Source organism: Zootoca vivipara, chromosome 9, assembly GCF_963506605.1.
Source record: "Zootoca vivipara chromosome 9, rZooViv1.1, whole genome shotgun sequence".
NCBI classification, from domain to species: Eukaryota; Metazoa; Chordata; class Lepidosauria; order Squamata; family Lacertidae; genus Zootoca; species Zootoca vivipara.
In genome coordinates, this window is record NC_083284.1 from 76514687 (window position 1) to 76542620 (window position 27934).

Below are 27934 nucleotides of genomic sequence, written 5' to 3' on the forward strand. Positions count from 1 at the left end.
TAGCAGCTAACCACCCTCCCCACCCCCATCTCAGTGTTATGTTGGCTGTCTAATCACGTCACAATCAGATTAGATCTGCTAATAGGGTGGAAGTCACAACTCCCAGGATAGGCACCAGATCTGCCCAACTGTCACCTATTTATTAAAGATGCAGATCATGACAGAGCAGGAGATGGGAGCCCAAGGTAAAATAAAACCTAGTGACCATGCCAAAACAGGCAGGCTTGGTGGAGAGGAAAACCAAGGTGACAACATGCTATCCGCAGGTTAAGATTTTTCCCAAGGGCCTACAACAGACCTCTTGGCCTGCAATCCACAGCCTATTGTTAAAGTAGCTGCTGTATTGCTAGATGCACTATTTTAAGGAAGCTAGTGGCTCTAGTGATATTTTATTAAAGGAACCAGGGGAGGCCTATCACTATACAAAACAAAAAAAAGCACATATATAGTCTAATTTTTGCAAGTGTTAAGAGCTTCTGTTTCAACAAGAGAACAATTGTTGCATTTCCAAACAATATTTGAAGATTAGCAGCCAAGTCTTAGAATTCTAACTACACTGAAAATGCACACAAACAATGGTGTGAACAAAGCAAATAAACCCAAATGGTGATTGACTTGTACCAGTGCATGCAAGTACATTGTGGTAAATAATTCTAGCTCTTCCCTTCCTGCACCCCAAAAAGCCCCCGACTCAAGAACTATGGGACATATTGTTTAGAAAGGTAGATTCAACATGCCATGTATATCATAAAGTCATATCTGCAAACTTTTGTTTGGGGGGGGGGAGACTAGGAGCAAAATCCATTCTGGAAATTGAAGCTACCTTTGTCTTTAATCTGTTTAGTCTCACATGCTATAACTGCAGGACAGTGCAAAATCTGTCTGCATAATTTGTACATTTTGACACAATATAATGTTTTATTATAATCAGTGCATGCAACAAAACGCATTTGCCAAACAAGCTTTCTACATTCTGCTTACACAGGAAATCCCTAAGGGTTACCAACATTAATGTCATTTTAAGACTCGGGATTTACTCATGTTTTTCTGTGTTCGGTCCTTGTCCACTGAGCAACCAACAGTTGGTTAGTTGTTCCAGGTTTATAGTTATGAATGAATACAATTATGTTAGTGATCTTACCTTTGTAGTACAGTGATTAAAGCAGACGCCCAATGTAAGAGAAGATGGCGCAAGTGGAACTAAGCACAGATCAGTATATTTCAGGGCATCGTAGATACATGTCAAGGCATGGGGAAAAGTGCCAGGTGGGGTCCTGCAGGGTTCCTGTCCTGGACCCACTGTTGTCCAACATTTTTATAAACGACCTGAAGGAATTGAGATGCTCATCCACTTTGCAGATGACACCAAACTGGGAGGTGTAGATACTGTAAATGTTGCAGAAGACAGAATCAGGATTCAAAATGACCTTAACAGATTGGCAAACTGGGCACAAACCAACAAAATGAATTTCAATAAGGACAAATGTAATGTTCTGCACTTAGGCAGGAAGAACCAAATTCTCAAATAACGTACTTTTCCGTGTATAACACCCCCCCCCCAATGTATAAAACACACACCCTATTTTGGGAGACTAAAAATTAAGAAAATGGGAGATTGCCCAGAGTTGTTGAGCTTTTTTAGGGGAGGGATTGTCGAAAATCACTCACCTGCCTGGCTGACACTAACACTCGTGTGTGTCGTAACAGGCTCCAAACGTCTGTCCCCTCAACAGCAGAAGCAGCCTATTGCCCGCCCAATTGCCGCAGCAACATCCAATCAACACTACCCCTTGCCACAGACACCAATAACATGCTGCAGACCACCTCCGACTTACGGCATCAACCAATCCCACGTCACCCCTAGCCACTAACCATGTATAAGACGACCCCAGATTTTAAACATAATTTTTCAGTTAAAAAACCTAGTCTTATACACAGAAAAGTATGGTATATGAAGGGGACACCTGGCTTGCCAGCAGTATGTGTGAAAAGGATCTAGGGGTCCTGGTGGACAACAAGCTTAATATGGATCAAGAGTGTGATTCAGCAGCTACAAAAGCTAATGCTGTTCTAGACTGCATCAACAGAAGTATAGTGTCCAGATCAAGGGAAGTAATAAGTCCCACTCTATTCTGCCTTGGTAAGGACATGCCTGGAGTACTGTGTCCAGTTTATGTTTAGCCTGGAAAAAGAGGAGGTATGATAGCCATCTTCAAATATCTCAAGGATTGTAACATGGAAGATGGAACAAGCTTGTTTTCTCCTGCTCTGGAGGGCAGGACTTGGCTTCAAATTACAAGAAAGGAGATTCCGACTAAACATCAGGAAGAACGTTCTGAGGGTAAGAGCTATTTGACAGTGAAACAGTCTTGGGAGGTTGGATGGTCATGGATGCGTTAGTTGAGATTCCTGCATTGAAGGGAGATGGACTAATGACCCTCTAGGTCCCCCATCCAACTCTGATTCTATGATTCATGAGGATTCCTCTTCACATAAGTACAACACAAAATGTATCCGATGCATATTTTATTATAGAATTAGAAAGTCTTCATCAAATAGTTTGTCAAATGGGAACTAAAAAGGCAAAAAAAATATATTACAAGGCAATCAGAGATCACCTACAACATACAATTTTGGCAACAGATCACCAGTTATTACATTTTTAGTTTCATTTAAAAATAATTGTTTAAAATAATCATTTCAAAGCTGGTCACATTCACTTCTGCCCAAATACTTGAGGTTTTCACTTTTTCAATGCCGCTGTCAATTCGGGAACAACCTGAAAAAGCCACAAAAGCAGCTAAACTTAAATATGCAAAGAACTGGAACATCTTAGAAGTGTTATGAAAGTTTAAGAAACATATTTAAGCAGCTAAACTTAAGAACATTTGGTTGACCTTAAAAACAAACAAATCGCCATGTGGTGACCAACAGCAAGCACAAAGTTCACATGATACTCTTAAGGTATTGTATGCTTGCTCTGCCCAGGTGGCGCTGTGGTTAAACCACTGAGCCTAGGGCTTGCTGACCAGAAGGTCGGCGGTTCGAATCCCTGTGACGGGGTGAGCTCCCGTTGCTTGGTCCCAGCTCCTGCCAACCTAGCAGTTCGAAAGCACGTCAAAATGCAAGTAGATAAATAGGAACCGCTACAGCGGGAAGGTAAACGGCCTTTCCATGTGCTGCTCTGGTTCACCAGAAGCGGCTTTGTCATGCTGGCCACATGACGAAGCTGTACGCCGGCTCCCTCGGCCAATAATGCGAGATGAGTGCGCAACCCCAGAGTCGGTCACGACTGGACCTAATGGTCAGGGGTCCCTTTACCTTTACCTCTGCCCTTCACAGATGCAAAAGGTGTACGGCTGCCGATTGCGATGCTCAAGATCAGCAAGATGACTGAACATGAAGACTTCTGCACTGGGCTCTAAAGCCTGTCCCAGCTGCAGCCAGGGGAAAAAAAACCCTTTAGAGCAGGTTGCTAAATCCAGACTCGCCTAGTTGCAGTGAGAGTGGCTACTGGGCAGGGATGATACAACAGCTGGAAGGCCACAGGCTCCCCACTCCCTGCTTTAGCGTGCAATGCTTAAGTCTTTATATTAAATCAGCCAACAAATTATGGCATACCCAAACTCTTTCATTTCAGCTGATTTACAAAGCTCAGAATTGTTGCTGTTGTAACAATTTTATGTGAAAAACAGAGTTCTGATTTTCTCTCTCTAGTTTTGAGAAGCCAATGAAGCACTAAGCAAGAAGTTCACTTTATTTCAAATGCAACTTTGTGGTGGGATGTGCAAAACCAGGCCATGAAGGCAGACAGAAGAGCATATTTAACTAAGCTGTTGTTTCAGAGGGACAGGTGCCAGCACCTTGGCACCTGCAGCAGATTTGTCCCTTAACTGAGCTCTGCCCATGCTGCACGGTGATTCTTAATAGTCTTCTGAAGAGCAGCAATCCATGAAAACAGGTGGTGGATTGGCCTACTGACTACACCTGAAATACTACCCTAGTAAATATCAGTTACCTTCTCTTTCCAGGGGCTGTAGGATGCCCTCACTCAGCAAGATCCCAGCTGATGAATAAAGCCTCTCAATTATTTAAGAGATCTACATTTCCATTAGGTGGAAATAATGTGGTCTTACAAAATTTATTAAGGAAATTGTCTACATGTTGTTTCTTCCGAATGTCACTTTGTCTCCAGCTTATTAAAAGGCCCATGTTTACTGCCAAGCCGACAGGCATTAGTTCAGGAATAGCATTAAGTGCTGGCAGGGTTTCTGCCGCCTCTCCTCCATTTATATACCGCCAGGCACCCATGCCAGCCAGTGGCACAGATTACATGCAAAGAGAACCCCAATGGGGGAGGAGAGAGAAAGACTGAGACCGCAAGAGGCTACTTCAGCAGCACAAGTAAGCATTTTCAAACACAAAATACTAGATGGCATGAAATAAATGTCAGCACTGTTTTGTTCTGGGAAATTCACACTCCTACACACTTTACATAACAAACTAAACCAGTCTTATATTTGGTGTAAGCCATTTCACTCTTCCTTATATATTAGTGTTTACTTTAGTAACATTCTGTATTGGGTGAAGCCAACTGATTAAGATTTAGGAAGAGATTGTAGATTGTAAAAATAAAATAAAAATTAATGTCACTCACTGAAGCCTAGCATGATATGGGGTTGACCCAATGAGACCTTTGCTTTCCTTACTACTGGAGATGAATTTAGACACCAAGGCACATACCAAACGGAAGCTTCCAGTTTTTTGTTATTAACATGTAGAGATGGGGAATTGTGACTACCAACCAAAATCCATTTGCCCCAACCATAGTTCAGCCATGTCTTCAGAGCCAAAGAGCAAGGTAGTGAGTCTGGCTTGCTGGAATCTCAACTCTAGCCAGCTTGCCCTTCCCAGGAAGTTCTAGGGAAAATCCTTGGAGGCAAGAGGACATAACACACAGGAAATGCCCCTTCTATGGAGTACAGCCCAGTCCCCTACCTGACCAGAGCTGACCTAGTGCTGTGAGTCCAGTAATGTTAAGAGATCCTTGGACAGTTAAGTCAAGTCAAAGGCAACTGGGTTGCGGTGCTCGTTTCGCTTTCAGGCCAAGGGAGCCGGCGTTTGTCCACAGACAGCTTTCTGGGTCATGTGGCCAGCCTGACTAAACCGCTTCTGGTGCAGGAGGACACTGTGGCGGAAACCAGAGCCCACGGGAATGCCATTTACCTTGCTGCCACAGTATTACCTATTTATCTACTCGTGCTGGTGTGCTTTCAAACTGCTAGGTTGGCAGGAGCTGGGACAGAGCAACGGGAGCTCACCCCCATCACACGGATTCGAACCACTTGCTGCCCATTCCTTCACTGCCACAGTTGCCAAAGAGATTTTGACATTTTACTCAAATTATTCAGGTGGGGTAGCACAATATAGTTCCAGGTAAAACAGGTGCCAGTAGAATTTATGTGGTCAGAGCAATAGTGCCAGACATAATATGTACCCTCTGCTTCTAAAGTGCCACATTTGCCCAGTCTAGGGGTGCGGACCTTTTTTGGCTTTGGTTTATCTTACCTCACCCAAGAGGCCAACTTTGACGGGTGGTCAGGACAACCCACTTGTCAGACACATGATGTCACATGATTAATAATAATTTATTATTAGTATTATCTTTCTTGTCAAGTCAGTTGTCCCACCCACCTGTCAAAATCTCTTGCCCTGCAATCAGATTAAAAGGAGTGCCTGGAAAACATTTTGCAGTGTTCCTTGAAGCAGCCTTTTCTCCCACTTCCTTTAAAGATGTTTTAAGGCAGGGAGACTATTTAGAGTGCTGCAATGCACATAACTGGTCCTTCATCACATAATGAGCGGGTGATCAAGGAAAAAAGCTGGCCTTCCATGGGCAGCAAAAGCAAGCAGACCCCATTTATTTGGAAAGCTTGCCTCACACTGCTCCTTTTTGGAGACTGTAGGGATCAGTGGAGGGAGGGCTTTCCATGAAAGTAGGCATGGGTCAAATTGGACCCCTTGACAGGCCCAGATTGCCCCCATGGGCCAGAGGGTCCCCATCCTTGGCAAAGTTCTTATTTACATTGGCTTGTTTATCAAATAAGGCCAGCTGAAGCGCTCTAGACCATATTCTAGAAGAGGGAAGACTTGCACTCTGCTTCCTTACTTTGAATGCATTCTTCCCACTGGTCCCTCCAGGGGGCACTACAGTTATTCAGGGGCATCTCACCTCTAAGGAAGGAAGGAGTGTCCACTGGAACAAAATCAGAGTGTACCTCCTACTACCATCTTAACCTGCAGTTGTTATTCTCTACAGAACTTCCCTGGAGTTGGGAGTAGAGAAAAGCAAATCTCCCTCTGTCCTTGGCCAAGCTACTGGGAGAAGGAAAAAGAGCATCGGGAGGGGAGGGCTCAAGATTTCGGCCATTGCTGTTGCATGTAATAGTGCCTTCAAAGTAACAAGCCCAATAGGATCTTTTAATTGTAATCTGCTAAAATAAAGTTGTACAGCCATTTGCTCTCAAATACAAGCCCTGCTTCAGTTAATGCAGACTGTGGTCAACCCCTTGCCTGCAGAATTTTGATATAGTTCCATTCTGCTAATAAGATAGGAAACATGTTAATAAGATAGGAAATAAGATAGAGGAGGGCGAAAGGTTGTTTTCTGCTGCTTCAGAGAAGCGGACACAGAGCAATGGATTCAAACTACAAGAAAGAAGATTCCATCTAAACATTAGGAAGAACTTCCTGACAGTAAGAGCTGTTTGACAGTGGAATTTGCTGTGGTAGTCTCTCCTTCTTTGGAGGTCTTTAAGCGGAGGCTTGACAGCCATCTGTCAGGAATGCTTTGATGGTGTTTCCTGCTCGGCAGGGGGTTGGACTGGATGGCCCTTGTGGTCTCTTCCAACTCTGATTCTATGTTATTAAGTATCATGTAATGCATATGGTCAACGCGGTACTGGCTGCTGAAAGGGGCTACCTAGATGTTGGCAGATTCATTGAATATAACCGTTGCCATACAAGGCTTCAAGATCCTAAAGAGCAAGGTCTATGACATAATGACTTTTTGCAGGTCTACCATGCTCCCTATCAAAACCAGTGCCCAACCCAAACAGCCTTACTTGGATTGAGGTGGGTGAAGGAAACACTTCTAAAGTTTGTAGTATTGGAGAGTAGAAGGAAAGTGATCAGCACACAGTCAATCTCTGTTTACGTCCTTGAGGACTGAGAGGCAGCTTTAACCCAACAGCTTTTGGAATGTAATCAGGTTGGTTCCCCCACAACAAAACTCACCTTAAACAAGTCAGCTACCAAACCATAATCGGCAACTTGGAATATTGGTGCTTCTGGATCTTTGTTGATAGCTACAATAGTCTGAAAAAAGAAAGTAAACAGGGAGATTACTCACGGAGTACAAGTTATATATGGCGTTCTCTGTAGTCACAGAATCAGAGAGTGGGAGGAGACCATCTTGCCCAACTGCCCGCTCAATGCCACCAGCCTTGGCTGACCCTGCTCCTCTTCAAGGAGGTTCTTTATCACTCTTCACAACAGAAATAAAAAACTGAATGTTTACAACCTGCCTTGTGGTGCCTCAATCTCAATTTCCACCCAGAATCTGTTGGCAATGCATATGTCAAGCCAGACACTGGACACATGCAATGCCACATGGTGAAATTCTATTTGCCTGCCCAGTATCATATTTTAAATCCCACCTACCACCCTTCATCACAAGCAATTCCAAAGGCAAAACACCATCACCTGCTAGTGCTCTCTCAACTTCAGTTCTCACACTCAAGCAGGGCTGGAGCACCACATGCTGCCTAACCACGGGCCCTACTGGCTGGGATGGGAGTTGGAGTTGGGTGTTGTTGAACACCCATTCGTAGCCTCGAGATAAGCTGAGCAACACAAGACATCTAAAAAGATGTGCCTGAGAATCAGACATGGGATAGTAATAAGGATAGGCAATGGGTTGATTCCAGTTCTGAGCCGGGGCAACAGGACTTCCAGTTCCCCTTCTCCCATTGCCAGATCTACTCTGGAGTGCCCCCCAACTCCCTGGAGCCAATTTTGAGGGACTATTGGAGGGGCGTGAGGGGACTGGAGAGGAAGAAGCAGCTCCCCTATGCACCTGGAAGTCTGTTGCAGGAGCTGCAGCACTGGATACAGTCCACAGGATTGGAATCACTGCACCAATCCTACAGCTGTGGGCTAGATAATTGGAAATTGCAGCCATTGTGCAAAGAGCAACCTTCAACATCCCTGAGGGCTTCAACACAAGGGCAGTCCTGCTAGTTCAGACCAAAGGTCTATCTAGTCCAGTATTCCATTCATAGCGATGAAGCAGATGCTGTTGGGAAGTCCACAAGGAGGACAGAAAAGTCACAGACCACCTCTGCTGTTGCTCCCCAGCAGCTGAGGTTCAGGGGCACACTGTCTCGGAACATGAGGTTCAATAAAGTCATCACAGGTTTCTTGAACCTGCCTAAGGACATATAGCTCGAGTACCTCCAAAGGGACATTTTACTTTCCCCCTTTCAAATAGCAGCACCACCACTGTCCTACAATAAATTGTGTTAACGAATCAGCAACTGGCCCAATTAATGCTTAAGCCTCACCTGCTTTTATTTTCAAGTCTTTTAATTAAATATTTAGTTAATTAAGCAAAAGGTTAACTAACTCAAAGCAGTTTACAGGCAACAAAGAAGCATAACATGAATTTATTTGCATGCAGCCCTAAGTCACAATAATATTTATTTGCTGGTTATCAACAGTTTAATTTTAGTGAACCTAATTTCACTAAAAATAGAAGGGGAAGAAATGGAGGCAGTGAGAGATTTTACTTTCTTGGGCTCCTTGATCACTGCAGATGGTGACAGCAGTCACGAAATTAAAAGATGCCTGCTTCTTGGGAGAAAAGCAATGACAAACCTAGACAGCATCTTAAAAAGCAGAGACATCACCTTGCTGACAAAGGTCTGTATAGTTAAAGCTATGATTTTCCCAGTAGTGGTGTATGGAAGTGAGAGATGGACCATAAAGAAGGCTGATCGCCGAAGAATTGATGCTTTTGAATTATGGTGCTGGAGGAGACTCTTGAGAGTCCCATGGACTGCAAGAAGATCAAACCTATCCATTCTGAAGGAAATCAGCCCTGAGTGCTCACTGGAAGGACAGATCGTGAAGCTGAGGCTCCAATACTTTGGCCACCTCATGAGAAGAGAAGAATCCTTGGAAAAGACCCTGATACTGGGAAAGATTGAGGGCACAAGGAGAAGGGGACGACAGAGGACAAGATGGTTGGACAGTGTTCTCGAAGCTACCAACATGAGCTTGACCAGTGGAAGACAGGAGTGCCTGGTGTGCTCTGGTCCATGGGGTCACGAAGAGTTGGACACAACACACACATATATAGATATAGATATAGATATAGGTGTGTGTGTGTGTGTGTGTGTGTGTTTTAAGGGGAGAGGAGAAAGCAGAGAGATTCCATTATTTAAAGATAAATAAATACTTTTCTACCTTGACATAATGACAAATAAATTATACATTTTGCTTGCGAAAAGCTTTGTGCACTACTTTCAGAAACATATTCAAAGTGTGCAAGTTCACAGTGCCAGATAATTGACAGCATGGAGGGTGGAAATCCACTCAGGAGATTGTTGCCGTGGTTACAGAAGGGTTTCCCTTGTTTCCACACATTGTTTGAGCAGGTACAACCCAACTCCGTCTAGGGTTTGATAAACACACAGAAGTGGGGCACAGTTCAAGTAAAAGTATAATAAAGTTTAAGATCTCAAAAATATGTTCTAAGAGTTCAAATACAAATATATAACAATATTCAGGGGGGGGAACTGTAGCAAAACATATTTGAATATCTTTTTTTAAAGGCATTTTCAACACCCAAAGCAGTGGACAGAAATAGCACAACTTACTGAAATATTTGTTTTATTCAAGTGCAAAGCAATTTACAGTACAGCACATTTCTCAGCGTGTCTATTCAGAATTCTGTCCCATTGAGCTGAGTACTGTATGTGTGTAGACCATTGAAGCCTTAGGGTAGGGCTGGGGGATATATTGATATATCATCCAAAACCAGACTGGAGGCCATATCGTGATATTGTTTTCATAATTTTTGACCTAGCATTATACTGCTAATCATGATGTGTGTATGTGCTATGCAAAAATCACAATGTGGGGGAAACTGTGAACTCAGTCAGTGCCTCTACATAGCTCCATCCTTATTTCAGACATGGTGATATATCGGCATATTGTGATGTTTAGCTGGTGATATATCGCATGTTGAAAACCAGATATCGCCCAGCCCTGCCTTAGGGCACAAATCAGTGGTTCCCGCCAGGAGGGCAGCCCAGGGGCCAAGAGTGTATTTCTTCATCTGCCCATGAAAAGGAAGATTCACCTTAGAGATCCCCTTGTGGTCACAGAAGCCTCTGCAGCTACTCCACCCCCTTAATGCCAGCTGTGTTCCAATAGCGCAAGGGGGGGAGAGTCCTAAAAGCAGCTCCCCTGTTCTCCTGGGACACTTCTAAACCAGGAAGAAACATGTCCCAGCCCTGGAGCTGGCAGAGTGAATTTCCCAGCCAAGGGGAAAAGCTGCCCACCCCACCAGCTTCCAACCCAGCAGGGCTTGGATAGGACAGTTCCTTCACCATCAGCATTACAGAGAGATCATTCTGCTTGTGTATTAGAGGGTGAACATTTTCCCCAGCATTACTGGTGGAATCATCTGTTTGGGTGGTCATGACAAAAAAGATGGTCCAATATAGTCCAAGCCAGTCAGGGAGCAGCACACAAGACTGAACATGAATTGGATGTTTGCCTTTCCATATTGACTTTTAATGACTCCTCCCCACACAAAAAAGAAATCATACAGAACAGGAAACTATCTAACGACATACAGTTTAAGAATGAAAACTACAGCATCAACAATCTTCCTCCACCAGTTTCACCATCAGGCAGGAGCATCATTTTCCTAGATTCCTTTCCACCTAAATATTAAACCGCAGTTCCTTCATTTTAAATTCCTCATTCTTGCCATTTCTGCCATTTAATTATGTCTCTCAAAGTACTGTTCATGTGAAAGAGGGCAAATTGTTCTCTTGTTCATCTCAGATAAGTCACTTTGTATTGTATTGTACTGTACTCCTGTGATGTTTGCCCAAAATAACTTATTATTCAGGTATCTGAAGAAGTGTGCATGCACACGAAAGCTTACATCCAGAACAAACTTAGTTGGTCTCTAAGGTGCTGCTGGACAATTTATTTATTTTTATTTATTTATTTATTTATTTATTTATTTATTTATTTATTTATTTCGGCTGCGTGCTGTGTTCAATGGGGTTTCCTCCCCAAGTAACTTTATACAGGGTAATAATCTTAGGGTCATGGCAAATAAAATTAATGGATGAAAGTTCTTCATTCGTATCAACGAGTCTGCTCTAGTAGGATGAACATTGGATACAACCTCAGTGCACTAACTGTCAACAAATATTTCTGAGACTCCAAGCAGGAAGAGGCGCTTTAAAAGGCACATTGCCCAGAGTATCAGCTACATGAGTTGGGCTAATGAACAGGTAAGAGGCACCTTAGCTGGTGTGTCATATACCACTATGGGCAAATGTTTTCCAGCAGTCTCCACGGTGGTGTGTGTGTGTGTGTGTGTGTGTGTGTGTGTGTGTGTGTGTGTGTGTGTGACACTATTCAGGTACTGAAACTATGTCCCAAAAAGGAGTGTAACAAGAAATAGTCTGACTCTTCACAATTCAAAGAGAAAATAAAGCACATCAGAGAACACAAAAAAGAAAACTGGGACATACATGGAAGACACAGAATTGTTTTATAGTTTTCATGCTTCAACAAGGCTCTGCATCATGTTGATTTTTCTCACATTAAACTGCCTCTTGAAAAGGCAGGAAAGCTCTTGTTTCAGAGATAATGAAACCCATCTTCCATTGGAGGTACAGAAAGATATCTGAACAAGTCTTGTGGAAAAACATAGTTGAAAAACATTTCAGCTACTAATGAGTTAAACCTTTTAAAGTTTTATTATCATTTTATAATAGGGTTTCCATTTGAATGGATAAATGATGGAACATTCAAAAAGCGTCTTTTACTTTATGGAATAGTAAGTCCATAATTCAAATTGCACATTGTTATGCATGAATTCATGTGTCAGATTCTGAAATATATGAATATAGGTCTACTACAGCATAGGATTCTAAACAGAAACTGTTTTGCTTAAGCTATAAATTCATCCTGCTTCTACAAATGGTCTGTTTCTGTTTATTTTGGAATGTGTACACTGTTAATGCACTATTGGCAATAATGTTGTGATATTGACAACTGATTTACTTTCTAGAATGGGATTAATCTATTGTATTTGTATATTTTACTCAACTGTCCAACCCAAAGGAAGCTTGTCTCTGCTTTGACTATGACCAATAAATAAACTTTTCTATAGTACCTTGCTGTCTTTCATTCCAGCTAGATGCTGAATTGCTCCAGATATTCCAACAGCAATATAAAGTTCCTGAAACAGAAAACAGAATAGAATTGAAATAAAGATTCAAACTAGTGGGGAAATGCATTCTGCAAACAAATTTTGCCAGTGGGTGTCTTAGGTTCAGTCTACATGGCTTCTGCTCCTCAATATTCTTTCTGGCTTAAGAAAAGGATCTTGCTCCATCATCTATGATATGTGATTGCCCTTCAGTTATTTGAAAATGGCTATTAGAAGATGATGGACCAAGCTCCTTTTCTTCCACTCCAGAGGGTAGGACCTAAATCAATGGATAGAAATTGCAAGAAATTCTGACAAAACATCAGGAAGAATTTTCTGACGATAAGAGCTGTTCGACAGTGGAATAGACTCCCTCAGAAAGTGGTGGCCTCTCTTTGAATGGCCACCTGTCATAGATTCTTTAGCTATGGCTCCTGCACTGCAGGAGGTAGGATAGATGACCCCTGAGGTCTCTTCCAACCCTACAATGTGATGATTCTACTTGCTGTGGGAAGAAACCACATCAGTCACCGCCCGACATGTTAAAGTCTAGTGATCCTAAGAAGGGAGGAGCCAGCAATGCAATTCTCAATCTGTCATTTTAGCTGCTCTTTCACTGACACTGAAGCCACGCCTTTTAACTCAATGTTTAGGGGAGAAATAGGCAGACAGACCACGTAAGATTCAGAAAGCAACTGTACCCCACAGCAAATTTCTTATCCACTGACTTCTCAAAGCATTTCCACGCATGTTTACTCAGCAGTAATGACAAAGACAGGGCTTGCACCCTAATTTATTTATAATATTTCTTCCTCCTCTGCCCAGGCTGGGTTACAACAATATAATATAATTTATAAAAATAAATAAAACAATTAGTACAATTATGAAAGTAAGTAAAAGTAACATTTTTACTGAAGCTGCCCATGCTCTGGTGAGATCCCACATGGACTACTATAATGCAATGTATGTGGAGCTGACTTTGGAGACATTCCAGGGGCTGCCACTAGTTTAGAATGCAGCTGCTAGGTGGGGCAGCCCCATGAGACCACTGGACCTGAAAGCATTGTACTGGCTGCCAGTGAACAGCATGGCCCAATTCAAGGTGTTAGTACTAGCATACAAAGCTCTAAATGGCTTGGGACCCAAGTGCATCAAAGAGTAGCATCAGCAAGCGAGGTTTTGGTAGTTACAACCAAAACAAAATCGTATAGATTCAACAAGAGAGGTGGGTCGCACAAAACAAAACACTTTAACTAGAGTCAAGACCCTGACGGGAATTCTGCACTTATGGCTCTTGCTGACAATGCAGTGCTGTGATAAGGCTGCACTAAATGGGCAATGGTGGCCAAGAAATGTGTAGAGGTCTGTTTTTGTGCATGCAGAGTTTGACATATTAATACAAAGTTAGACAATTATACGGATTAGTAAAGAAACAACAGGTGGCAATTTAACATGTTTCTGACTGCCTTAAGCACAACTGGAATCTCTCTCTCTCTCTCTCTCTCTCTCTCTCTCTCTCTCTCTCTCTCTCTGTGTGTGTGTGTGTGTGTGTGTGTCACACACACCTATTATGTGGTTCTAAGACAAAACATCACCCAAAACGTTTGTAACAGCATATCTGTCTGTCAAAGTAAGCTATCATCTTTGCAGTGGTAGTACGGTGCAATTTGCAATGTGCTATGCTCTCCGGGTTAAATATTTATATTTTCCTTATTAAGGTGCCAAAAATCCACTTGCAAGCTCAACAGGGACCCGGGCCATATAGAGAGCAGAACAGCCAGGAGCACACAGGGAACACCCCCAGAGTTCTCAATTGCACTGCAGTTTGGAGAATCTCTTCCAAGCCACATGAGAAATAAATGTGGTTTCTTAACTTTGGAGAAGAATCAGAAGATCACATGCTTTGTATGTAAAAGGTCCAATACTTAATTACCAAATACTCCAGTTAAAAGGCTCAGTTAGCAGGTGGTAGCCTATTGGTATCTGAAGAAGTGTGCATGCACACGAAAGCTCATACCAAAATAAAAACTTAGTTGGTCTTTAAGGTGCTACTGAAGGAATTTTTTTATTTTACTATTGAGCCAATTGCACCTCTCTCTCTCTCTCTCTCTCTCCAGCTCTCTGCACATGCCAGGCAACCAGGGTGTGGGTGGGTGTGCAGAATGGAAACTACAAACAATGGTTGACTAATAAGTGAAGCCAATATCTGTGGAGCCCTCTAACCCCCCCCCCAAATGCAATCCCGCTGAATGTGCAGAGCGAAGCAGCAGCAATTAAGCCATTTTAAAAGAAAGAAATGAAAAATGTGGGTATTTCATGAGCCCACATTGCACTGGAAAAAAACTGCTCAAATCCCAAGCAGTGAAGTAGTTCACATCACTATAGAGTCTGCCAGGTCAAACAATTTCATCCCTTTCTAATCCTTTTCACTTTAAGAACTTATATGGGGCTTTGATCATCCAGGACACGTGATTACTCTTAATCGTGCTTAGGGTGTCTGCTTGAGTGCAGGGCCATACAGCGTTTCTTTTTGCTCTCGTGGGAAAAGCACATCAATTGCTTTCAGCTAAATGCACTCTCATATGAATATTTTAGTACAATTTAATGTTTCTGCACCAACCCCTGAGGAACAGAGCATCAATTTGAGAACACGGTTCTCTTGGACTTAAAAGCCACACTGGATAATGTAGGATGAAAGGGGCTGACAGTCTTCAGCTTTTTAGCAAGTCAGAGAAAGAGAACCTGAAAATTCAGTCCCAGCTCTTTGACGTTTGTGGCTCAAAAAAGCAAGACAACGCTGCTGAGCATTCGGAGGAAATGGGCATTCCCCACCCCCACCCCCCAAAAAATCTGTTAACAACACTGACTTAACCTTTGCACCATCAACATCACTCCTGGTCCATTAATAAAATACCCAAATTCCCTTCTCCCAAACAGCGAACTGTCAGTTCTGAGAACTTAATTTAGTTTACCATGTGCATCTTCACAGAAATTTTACAGTAAGGAGCTCCAGAATGTGCTCTTTTAAAGGCACAACTTGCTAAGCAGAATGAATGCCAAGATCATTGAGGTATAAGATAAATATTTAAATAATAGACTGGTGTGTATGTACTGCCAAACCACGATACATAATTATGCAAAGAAGCCATTGCAATTCCAAGTGACGTGTCAGTCATGAACTCCCCACTCTACCCACACAGCCATGAGGACTTCTGTCAAGCTTAACCACGGGAACCAGGGATCTTAAGTTAAAAAATAAGCTTTAAACCAAGAGGGCTTATTATCAAGCTGACGTTGTTTGTTTGTTTGTTTTAAAATCACTGGTTCATTCCCAACACAAAGTTGAGTACTTCCTCTTCAGGAGTGCTCCAGCTACCACCTTCCTCCAACAGGCCAATTTATTCTCCTCCCACCCACCAAGCAACTTGTTTTTCTTTTTCAACTAAGACTGCAGCTACTGAACATGCTCTGTCCCCAGTCCGCTGGAGCGATTTTCTAAATATTTTTTCCTCTTTCTGCTAACCTCAGGGTTCCAGCAAACATACAGATGTTTCCCTCTTGTTCCTCAGAGGCCCCATCTTGGCTCCATTTCTGTTCACACTTATCACCCAAGTTCACTATTAGAAGGAGAGATACCTTAGGTGCCCGTGAACGTGTTGATAGAACAGTTCTCTGGTGGCCAAAAACCCTTCAGGATTACGCAAGATATGAGAAAGCCCATTGATTATCTCAGCTCTGCACATTTTGGTGCCAGGAAATAGTTTGGAATGAGTACATGGGTGATGGCCAAGATGCCCAACAATGTAGCAATCCATACCACAGCAGTCCCAGGCCATAGTGCTGTAGGTTGAGATCTCAAATGGTAGGGACCACTTATTTGCACAGCTCAGACTTTAAGTCCTGCATTGTAATAAAACATTTCAGACAACATTCCTATTGAATGGGGATTTTTTTTTCACCCCTTAATCAACCAAGTACAATCATTTTTTATGTCTTACTTCTAAGAACGTTCCCAAAGGACTATGCTGCTAACTGAGTGCACTTTTAACGTATCTGAACAAACTGGCCATTTGTTCACAGAGCACGATGAGTGCATTTTGAGAAAGCTTCTACTCCACTTAAAGGAACTCAACAGGCTGCCAAGCTTTCCAGAGTGGTCTGCAACAAACTAGTGTACGTCTGTGGTTAGCACAGGAAGGGTTTTTTTTTAAAAAAGGGCCAAAAGCAAAGATATCTCTTGAAATCAGTGAAAGCATAATTAAAAGCAAACAGTGAGAAAAATGTGGCTGTCTTCTTTCAAAACCATTCCCTTTTACATCTCCCAACCTTTGCAGAGATCAGTCAAAATCTCTTCCAACCTGCCTCAAATACACACCCCACTCAATATCAGCTGAATTCTCCACTAGGCCAATTCTGAAGCCTATAAATAGCACCATCATAAAAGCACCATCATGAGCAGAAGCACAAAAGAGCTTCCCTCACAACTTTACTTGCTCCTTATATCCCTTCCTCCTTCGTAGAGATGTAAAATTTCTGGAAATTTTGAAGCTCGGGGGAAAAAAACGGTTTTTTCCCAGGTTTTTTTCTAGTTTTTTCAGGGGAAAACAGAAATTTTCTTGAAAATTGAAAAAAATGCTACATTAGCACTTCTTTTTTCTTTTCCAGATTGAAAGTCATTCTGTTACTTTAGAAACATAAAATAAAACTATGGACAATTTTAATGAGCATAAAATCACAACTAGCATATTAAAAATATATTATATCCAAACAATTATTACAAACAGAATTTACTTTTAAAATAATATTTATTTGTATTTGTAACAAATGGAGCAACAGTCTCCTGAACTGTTTACTAGTTTATGTGGAACAAAGAAAACTCCACAAAACAATTTTTAAAAATCCAGAAGTAACCGTAGCCCTAACCCTAACCTTTTTAAATAAAGTACAATATATACTTTCAGGCCCTTTTTGTTGCTCTATATTTTCTTCCAGTGCTTTGAGGCCTAGTGAAGAGGAACAGAACCAGTGCATACCACATGCATGCAAAAACAAAACTGAAACCTTTTTTTCTTTTCTGGTGACAACAGCACCTCCTAAAGGAAGAAAGGTATCTTGTTCTTGCATTGGAGAGTTCAGTTTGTAACCTAGGACTTGCTTGTCCTCACAGAAATTAGAATAATCTGATACCATACATATTTTTTAAAAATGATTTATAAAATATTTGAACCCCTTATCTTAAAATATTTTATTCATCAGGTTAAAATAAAACATTCCATAATTCCCCCCCCCAATTTTTTGGGGGAAAAAACAAAAAAGGCTTCAGGGAAAAAATGGGGGGACGGGTTTTTTTTTGAATTTTTCCGGGGGTTTTCCGGGCCTTCACATCTCTAATTCTTCGTCAAGCATTTGTGACTTAAGAGATGCATATCTAAATGCCAAGGAGATTTCAATTTTCAATCCACTGAAAAAATGAGATTTACTCCATTAACCTGATTTAATTGTTTAAGACATGCTTGCCAAAAGTAAAATCTCAGCCATGTGACATGCAGATTCTTGTTAAATTTTTGTATACAGCTCATCAACAATCAAGTCAATCCTTTTCATAGGAAGTACCGTAGTTATTTATTGGTCTAAATTTAGCCTAGAACAGGCATGTCCAACTTTCAAGAGACAGTGATCTACTCCCACTACAAAAAAAGTGATCTACCAAAGTTGAGCTTTTTTTTAGGAAGCCAAAGTTGTTGAGCTTTTTTAGGGACCCAAACTAGGGGGGAAGCAGGATCCCGCAATCAACCACGGACCCACTGTGATCGACCAGTAGATCGCAAGATCGACCTGTTGGCACATCCCTGGCCTAGAAGATCATACTGCATCAGGATATTAGTAAGTGCAGTTGTACACAAAACACAACTTACTGCACAAACCAGAGCTGCCTAGATTGCATATGGAATCCCCCCCCCGCCGCCATTTCAGATTCTATACCAGGTAACTTTCTTTAAACTTTTAGTACATTGGGACCTCGACTTACGAATTTAATCTGTTCCAAATGCACACTCGTAGGTCGAAAACTTCATAAGTCGAGTTTCCCATAGGAAAAGCGGTTTCCCATAGGAATGCATTGGAAACAGAAAAATTCGTAAGTCGAGGAAACCGCATCTAGCCGCGAATGGGTTTTCCGTTCAGATGTCAAAAAGACTAAGCGTGCGGCCACTTTTTCCTTCCGCTCGTAACTAAAAAACGTGGGATGTTGAATAGCTCGTAAGTCGAGGTCCCACTGTACAGTAGTGCCTCGCTTAACAAACGCCCCGTAAGACAAAATTTTCGCTTAAAGAAAGGATTTTTCTAGCGGAGGTTGCCTCGCTAGACAAATTCGTTTTACGAAAAATTCATCTAGCGAATCGCGGGTTCCCATAGGAATGCATTGACTAGGCTAAGAGGTTGCAATAGGTTCCGTCACACTCCCTTTTTTTCCCTTCATCCCAAGAGGCAAAGCTTCTGTCACTCTGTTCAAATCAGGCAAAGTCTACTTTAGAAAACCACACCCATTTCACCAATGTCACACGCTCTGCAGGTGATGATAGTAAGTTATGACAAGCTCGACTTAAACTGCTGCAATGATACCATGCACCAGAAGGGAATCTTTCCCAAGATAAGGCAACACCATGAAGAGAAAAGGGCAGGGTTCTAGCAATCCTAAAGGTACTACAGGCTGGAAAAGGGAGGGGGGGGAGCTGGCAGGCTATATGCAAGCCTGAAGACTGCATTACCTACAGCTCCATTAGGAAAAGGCAGTGGTTCTCCAAACTATTCAAAGGGATTTTAACCATTTTCTTCTGCAAAAATAATTTGAATACTCACTGGTGCTACAATTTTGCCTGTCTGTCCAACCTGCATGTCATTGGGTACAAAGCCTGCATCAACAGCTGCACGAGAAGCACCAACTAGAAGCAAAAAAAGAGAGAGATAAAGTTATCTCAAGAAACATAGAAGCCAACATTTAATGCTTCATCCTACATCCCATGAATAACAATAATTTCTTTCTTATACCCTGCCCATCTGTCTGGGTTGCCCCAGCACTCTGGGCAGCTTCCAACAATAGTGGGGACCCCTGATTTCCCCCAGTTCACCCTTCCAGCTTTAGGCCCCTCAGGAGCAATAGGCTCTCAACCTTCGGGAACAGATGGGGGGGGGTCATGATGGGAACCATAAAGAAGCAGCAAGAAAGCCCAATTACACTCCCCTCATGGAAGTTAGGATCCGAGCTAATGTATACGCAAAAGTTTCCAGCTGCAAGAAGTTTAGCCAATTTCACATACTTCAAAAGATATGCCCATAGGATAGATAGCATCCCTAACTGCTCTAGAACCAAGGAGTAAAGGCAGTTCTTACCTGCAGCATGCAACTCATCTGCAAGCTCATACAGCAGTTTAAAGTTTTCTCCACTCTTCAAGCCCCGTCCTTAAAAATAAGAGATTAGATATGTTCAAGTGCCTTGAAATCTCTGAGTCAGACTAAATACATGACCGTAATAAAGTGTTGTTGTTGTTGTACACGCCTCCCCACCGTTGATTTTTGCAGTGCATTCTGTCAGGCACACAAACACACCCCAGCCAGGGAACAATTCATTTTCCAACTGAACATTCTGCAGCACTTTTATGAATCTTGAATTGTCAGGGATTGTGGAGTTTTATGGGTGCAGAATGTTTCTGAATTTTCTCAAAGCTTCTCTGCAGCTGAGTTGTGTTTATCAGTCATATGAGACTCAAGGTCAACATGCTCAGAGTAGGAGATAAATATCCTGCTACTGAACGGTTCTGTATTCCTCCTCTCTTTTCTCTTCAGTACAGTCTGTGGTTTCTGGCTCTGTAACTGGACATGCTCCTCGGAGTGAAGTTCTGTACCTTGCCTGGAGATCCAACAAGAATATTGGACTTTGTAACCATTTTATGCTTTAAGAACCTCAGTAAAATTTAACTGAATAACTTCTGCTTCCTGTGTGTGTGTTTTCTTACACTGGAACTCCATGGGACTTCATGCTACTCTGCTATTTTTGCCCATGCCCTGATGTGCTCTTTTGAGGCATGGAGCCAGGTGTGACTGGTTTTTGTCACCAGCCTTAACATGAATGTCGTCTGTTTGAGATTACTGTAATTATTTCTTCAGAATGAGGGTTACACATTTATTTACATATCTACCATAACTGAAAAAATGGAGGAATTAGAGCATAGTAACTTCACAAGGAGAAGGAGACGACAGAGGACGAGATGGTTGGACAGTGTTCTCGAAGCTACCAACATGAGTTTGACCAAACTGCAGAAGGCAGTGGAAGGCAGGAGTGCCTGGTGTGCTCTGGTTCACATGACTAAACGACTAAACAGCTACAACTTCACTTCCCCTGCTGGCTTGAGAGTTACAGCTTTCAAGTAGAGTCGTATCTCGGAAGTCAAACGCCTTGCGAGTCAAAGGTTTTTGCTCCCAAACGCCGCAAACCCAGAAGTGAGTGTTCCGGTTTGCAAATGTTGTTTGGAACCCGAACGTCCAAGACAGCTTCCGCGGCTTCCAACTGGCTGCAGGAAGCTCCTGCAGCCAGTTGGAAGCCGCGGAAGTTGTCTTGGAAGCCGCGCCTAGGTTTCTGTTTGACTTCCGAGGTACGGCTGTAATAAAGTAGAGTACTGGTTTTTGGTATTTTATTTTTTCCTGAGATAGATGTGATAAACTAGTTGTGATATTGTAGTATAGGCATGCCACTTATGCACATTCTAATCGCACGTGACCATGTATATGCTCAGCACCAGGAAATAATTAAATATATAGAATCATAGCAGGAAATGGCAGGAGAGAACTGGAGAGCGCTTGTGGCTTGTGAGGACACACACACACACACCCAAAGCCCAAAGAGAACGTCCAGTGAGGGCAGAGGAAGCCCCAAAGAGACTGGAGGCTTTGTTTACGCTGCTCAGTCTCTCTGCCTAACAACTGACAAGTGGAGGAGCACAGCAGCAGAAGCAACCACTTTTCCACGCGTCCTCCAGGTTCCAGCCAGCCCCAGAGCTCCAACTCAAATGGAAAAGGGAGGTGTGAAGAGGGGGGGGGAGAGGTGGACAGCAGGAAAATGTGTGCGTTCAGAGGCTTTTAAAGAGGCTGCTCCTTTTATAGGATTTTACTTATGGGGAGGGGCCTGGAACGTAACCCCTGCATAATTGCAGGGGACACCTGTAATGCATGCAAACCGCCTTCACTGTAAAAGCGGATCATTCTTCAAGCTAAGCTTTTCTAGCATTTTTATTATTCATGCAGATTACAAGACAAATGCTGATATTTATAGTTACTTTATTTCATCCAATCTCACACCACTTCAATAAACTGTATACTGTCTCATTTTCCAGCTTCCAACTACAGATTACTGGTCAGAATTATTTAGGTATGGTAGGAGGTACAGTGGTCCCAGCTCGGTCCCAGCTCCTGCCCACATAGCAATTCAAAAGCACGTCAAAGTGCAAGTAGATAAACAGGTACTGCTCCAGCGGGAAGGTAAATGGCGTTTCCATGTGCTGCTCTGGTTTGCCAGAAACAGCTTAGTCATGCTGGCCACATGACCTGGAAGCGTCGCAACCCCAGAGTCAGTCACGACGACCTAATGGTCATGGGTCCCTTTACCTTTACCCTTACAGTGGTACCTTGGTTCTCAAACGCCTTGGTTCCCAAACGCCGAAAACCCAGAAGTGTTCTGGGGTTTGGACATTTTTCAGAAGCCGAACGTCTGATGCAGTTGCCAGCTATTGTTTCCAGGGCGCCAGCACCAATAAGAAGCAGCACCTTGGTTTTGAAACATTTTGGAACGGATTAAGTTTGAGAACCAAGGTACCACTGTATTTGGTGCTTTTGTTTTTGCTATTTATTTTGCGTTTTTGTTTTTTGAGGCTTTTTCGGTTAATTTGTTTTTGTGACTATGTGGAACCCAGTTCAGTTACTGATTGATTGTGTGACTGTGGAAATGGATAAAAGCCCCCCATCGAAACAATGACTATCACCAATGCAGGTAAGAAAAAAAATTAATTTTTATTTTTATCATCTACAATACTGTCTTATTTATTTTATAGTATAAAATTGATTATTGGTTTCATTTTATGGATCAATGGTCTCGTTAGATAGTAAAATTCATGTTAAATTGCTGTTTTAGGGGTTGTTTTAAAAGTCTGGAATGGATTAACCTGTTTTGCATTACTTTCTATGGGAAAGTGTGCCTTGGTTTTGGAACACTTTGGGTTTTGGAACAGACTTCTGAAACGGATTAAGTTTGAGAACCACGGTACCACTGTATAACAAAGTTTTTGTTATTTTCTACTCTGCTAGAAATTTCACCACTAGTTCACCACAATTCTAGCCAATTAGCCACTACTTACCACCTGAAACAACCACCTTCGCACTAGTCAGTTCTGGCCGATCACTTTTTGTTAACTTTTGTTCGATCCATTCAGATTGACCAACTGGTGAAGCTGCAGGTACTGCTTATATCAAAAAACAAAACAAAGAAAAGACACTGAGCTTTTGAAAGGTACGAAGTGGTAACCATAAAAATGACCTCCGTGCCCAAACTCTGCGGAATATGCAATATTAAATATCTCAGCTCATCTTACATCTTTGCATTAATAAACAAAAACCTGTTACAATTATTGACAGTCTAGTCAATAAGAACAGGAGACTCTTAATCCCAGAGTTTTAGTGCTCCACCTTTGGCTAAAGATTCCTGCAGTGCAGGGGGTTGTACTGGATGGCCCTCATGGTCCTTTCCAACTCTACAATTCTATGATTCTACACTTTTGGTACATTTAATTAACCGGGGGGGGGGGGAATTGGTAAACCTCAAGTAATTAAAAAATTTAAGACCTAAGCTGCTGCCTTATGCCAAGTCAGATCATTGCTCCATCTATGACAGTACTATAAACACTAGGAATGGGGAACGTGGCCCTCCAGATGTTGTTGGACTCCCAATGCCCGTCAGTCACAGGGGACTGGGACAGGAGTCAATGATGATGGGCGTTGTAGTCCAGCAGCATGTGGGAAGCCAAATGCTCCCTTCACCACCCCACACTGATTGGCAGCAGCTCTCTAGCATTTCAGAAAGCAGTCTTTCACAGCCCTCCCTGAAGATGAGAGGGTTTGAAGTATCACTGAACTATAGTCCTCCCCCCATTAAAATAACAATAAATAAAAGAAACACTGATATGGTTATACCTCCGGATGTTAATACAAATTCATTCATAATATACCAAGACTTAAATAGGATTTTTTATTTATTAAATTTCTATCCCACTGTTCCTCCCAAGAGAGCCCAGGGTGGCAAACAAGAGATAAAACAATAAAAACAACTGAAACTGAGACTCCCAGAAGGGGAGAAACAGTGAGAAACAGTGAGCATCCAGCATAGTAGTAGTGCATGTAATTGTCCTTTAGATGCAGGTAATTGATCTAGTTTACACACTTACACACACACACACACACACACACACACATGCCTCCATACATTTTTGCCCACCAGAAACATTAGGGCTCATAAAGCAAATACCAGTAAATCAATACGTGAAGTCACTAAGATGTTTACTCAGAAGTAAGTCTGAATTATTTTTTTCTGGATTATTTCCAAGTATGCATGTCTATTATCCAAGTATGCATGTCTATTAATACATCAAAGCAGCCGAAACTAGGTTTTGAATCAGTTTACAAGTGTTTTATATGTGGTTTAGTAAGTGTTGTCATTTTACTTATTTTATAGATAAGCCCCTGAAGAAGGCTTACAGATAGGCTTACAGACTCTACACAGTTATCCACAATTTAGCCTGTTGCAGCTGTTGTTATAGTGTGTGCAGTCCTTCATCTGAAGATCACAGGGTAGTTCACAACACAAAAATACAAAATAAGAACATAAGAATTCATAATAAAACCAAAACAAGAATACAGATATTTCTAACTCTCCATGACAGAAATAAAGCACATCACCACCACAGAGGAAACAGCAAGGGTGAAACACCACTCAGTTTAAGATATGGTCTTGGTACGGTTATGTGATGCTTTGCCTGGGGCAAAAGCAGTGTGTACGTGGCTGCAGACAGGTTAATGGAGCATGAGGTGTGGAAGAGACCTGGTGTGATGCACACTTTGAGGAAAGGGGTATTTTACTTTGGCAGGAAATGCATTGGGCTAACATAATAACAAGCATGCATCCTTTCCAGCATCTAAGGGGAAAACCTCTCTTTTTTGTTTAAATCCATTGAACCATTCAAAATGGCTTTGCAATTTTGATACAGTAGTTTTACATGTAAAACCCCACCCAAGACGGCTACAAGAAGAGAGATATCCATGTGGAATGATTAGAGGACTCTAGGAGACAAAGAGAGGCAAAGTGTAAAGAGGGAAGAATTCAATAAATGCAAACTTGTGCAACTTTCTCAGTTTATTTGACAATAATGTTTTTAATCCAATTTCAACTTGAGAAGGGGGGAAAAACCAGACAAACTGAACTGAAAACTTACCTTTCTCTACCGTAGCACTACCACCACTTATTGATGCAGCCTCAAAGGAAGTACCTCGTACAGAGAACACCTTTATTTTTTCATCACACTTCACAGTGCACAGGGCATTTCCTACAAAAAGACCACACTTTCTATGAAAATAAAACCACAAACTCCAATGATCAGCTGCTATTAGCAGAGGGCAGTAATGCTGTTGCTTAGACAAAACAATCCTTTCAGGCGGGAAAATTTAAGAGACTAAAAATGGACTCAGAATAGATTCACATTTCCTTGGTGTCACAGAAGAATTTTCCAGTAAGACACAGCAAAGGGTTCTGCTTCTACATTCACCTTCCCTGGTGTCTCCGGCATGTTGGTGTAGCCTGGCATCTCAATAGTGAACATCGCTGTGGCTTATAGATGGGGGAGGGGGCACGGCATAGGAAGCTCGGCACCACGCTGAGTTCCCTGCACCTTGTGCCTCCACCTATTGGTAAGCGGCAGAGACACCATCGGGAAGCCAGGTGTGCACCACCAGGCCCTGGGCACCCCACTAAGCACCACTGGACACATTCAAGTTTTCAGACAACTCATCAGTACTACTACTTATTATTAGTTATTAAATTTCTATACCACCCTTCATCAGAAGATCACAGGGTGGTTTACAAAATAAAAACACAAAAATACGTAACATAGTAACAAACAAAACAAAACAAAAAACCTCACACTTCAGTTGTGACCCTGATGGTGGAGAGGAAGAAGTACCAATATTATTATTTTTACAAAAGAGTTTAGCCCCTGAAACAACATCCATTCCCTCAGCATGAAGGTAACCATCCAACCATAAAAAACCTTTTGCACAGCAGATGCATGCAGTTGCTACTTCCATTGCACACCAGACCTCTCCTATGCAGGTTTATTCAGAAATACCCCCCACTGAATTCCGTGACATTAGTCAACCAAAATTAAGCCACAGTTTCCCAGCTTGAACATTTTTAATACACCATAGCAGAAACACTGAAGCTGTTCGCAAGGAGAGAAGTGAGCAAGCAAACCCAATGGCTGAGCTCGGGAAAATGAAGCATGGTTTATTAAGTCATTAACATTGCCATGTAAACCTGCTCAAAAAAAAATGCTCATGGCCATCCACTGACTCCATGACTAAGGAACTTTTGCTCAAAGTGGTGATCAGATATGAACAAACCTGGACAGCAACATTGAACAGGTTCACATAGTCCATGCTTAAAGCATGGAGGGGGAAAGCAGGCAAACTATCTCCATCCTCACTAACCCCCTGGCCTACAACCCACCATTCCAACAAGCAGCACAAAGCCTCTAGATAAAAACCTGGCAAGTCAAAAGTTACACTGTCTAAAAGATTTCTATTAACAACAACAAACCTATACCAACACAAGAAATACAAGACAAACTAGGGGACAACCTTGGCTAAGATATCCCCATGCCTTCTTAAACAATCCAATAGTAAAATCAGCAGCCACTAGGCCCTTGACTACTTTTGAAAACCTCCTGACATCAGAGGCATACAGTAAAGGGGTGGTATCCACAATATACAAAATACTGCTCCAAAATACCACAAACCCCCTTGACACAATCAAAGAACAATGGGAGCACGGAATAGGCTATGAAATTAACCCACCCAATGGACTAGAATGTGATCTAAACCTCCCTCCATATCAGCTTGCTAGAAAAGCGAACCAATAAACTGAAAATGACATGCAGACAAATAGAAGAGGACACCTTCAACCCAGTATGGCTCCCCTTTATCACATACACAGCCAACAAGACAATGACAAGAACCCAACAACAACAACATACAGTGGAACCCCTACTTACGAATTTAATCCATTCCAAATGCACATTCGTATGTAGAAACATTCATAAATCGAAACGATGTTTCCCATAGGAATTCATTGGGAACGGATTAATTCGTACCAGAGCCTTACCTCCCTCGCTGCCCTGGGCTCGCTGCCGGATCGGGCCCTCGCTGGCCTCACGCTCACCGCCACTGCCGGATCAGGCCCTCGCCGGCCTCGCCGCCCCACGCTCGCTGCCACTGCTGGATCGGGCCCTCGCCGGCCTTGTTGCCCCGTGCTTGCCGCTAGATTGTGCCCTCATGGCTGCCGCCGTGAGGCCGGCCTTCTGCAGCGAGCGGAGCCACGGAGGAACGAGAGGCAGAGGCCTCGGCCGGCCGCCCAGCCCCTACCTGTAGCGCGCGCAGCGCTCGCCTGCCTGCCTGCTGATGGCTTCTCTTTCTCCTTCGCCTGCTCTGAGCTCCGCGAATGCTCGGAGTAGGCAAAGGAGAAAGAGAAGCCATCGGCAGGCAGGCGAGCGAGCGAGCGAGCGCTACAGGAAGGGGCTGGGCGGGCAGGCGGCTGAGGCCTTTGCCTCTCGCTCCTCTGCGACCCCGCTCGCTGCAGAAGGCTGTCCTTGCGGCGGTGGCCATTAGGGCCTGATCTAGCGGCGGCGGCGAGCGCGGGGCAATGAGGCCGGCAAGGGCCCAATCTGGCGGTGGCAGCGAGCGCGGGGCAATGAGGCCGGCGAAGGCCTGATCTGGCGTGGCGGCGAGCGCGGGGCAACGAGGCCTGCGAAGGCCTGATCCGGCGCCGGCAGCGAGCGCGGGGCACCGAGGCCGTTCGGATGTTGAAGAAATTCGTATGCGCGCCCCAATTTTTTTAGTTCGTAAGTCGATTTTTTTGTAAGTAGAGTCATTCGCAAGTAGGGGTTCCACTGTACAAATACAAATCAATCTTGCTTACCTGGCCCAACAAGGCCCCCCCCCAATGCAAACAAACCTCACTGCAGCCAACCTCGGAAAACTAACCACACCCTGCTCCCTAATACATCTCACTACCAAGGAAATGTAATAAACAAATAGCAA

At 42.9% G+C, this 27934-nt stretch overlaps 1 protein-coding gene across 2 annotated transcripts in view; it reads right to left on the reverse strand.

Moving 5' to 3' along the window:
• Positions 1–2511: 2511 nt before the first annotated feature.
• The window catches only part of ETFA (electron transfer flavoprotein subunit alpha), a 33828-nt gene continuing 8405 nt past the window's right edge, over positions 2512–27934 (reverse strand). The window contains exons 6-12 of one of the 2 annotated variants that reach the window (XM_035112387.2): positions 25057–25167; positions 22930–23031; positions 19916–19984; positions 19385–19467; positions 12491–12556; positions 7297–7377; positions 2512–2779 (exon numbers count right to left, since the gene is read on the reverse strand). In XM_035112387.2, the coding sequence (XP_034968278.1) occupies positions 2744–2779; positions 7297–7377; positions 12491–12556; positions 19385–19467; positions 19916–19984; positions 22930–23031; positions 25057–25167 (548 nt within the window). In that variant the 3' untranslated portion in view covers positions 2512–2743. Of the gene's footprint in view, positions 2780–7296; positions 7378–12490; positions 12557–19384; positions 19468–19915; positions 19985–22929; positions 23035–25056; positions 25168–27934 lie in introns of both variants that reach the window. The other variant, XM_035112386.2, reaches the window with a different exon arrangement.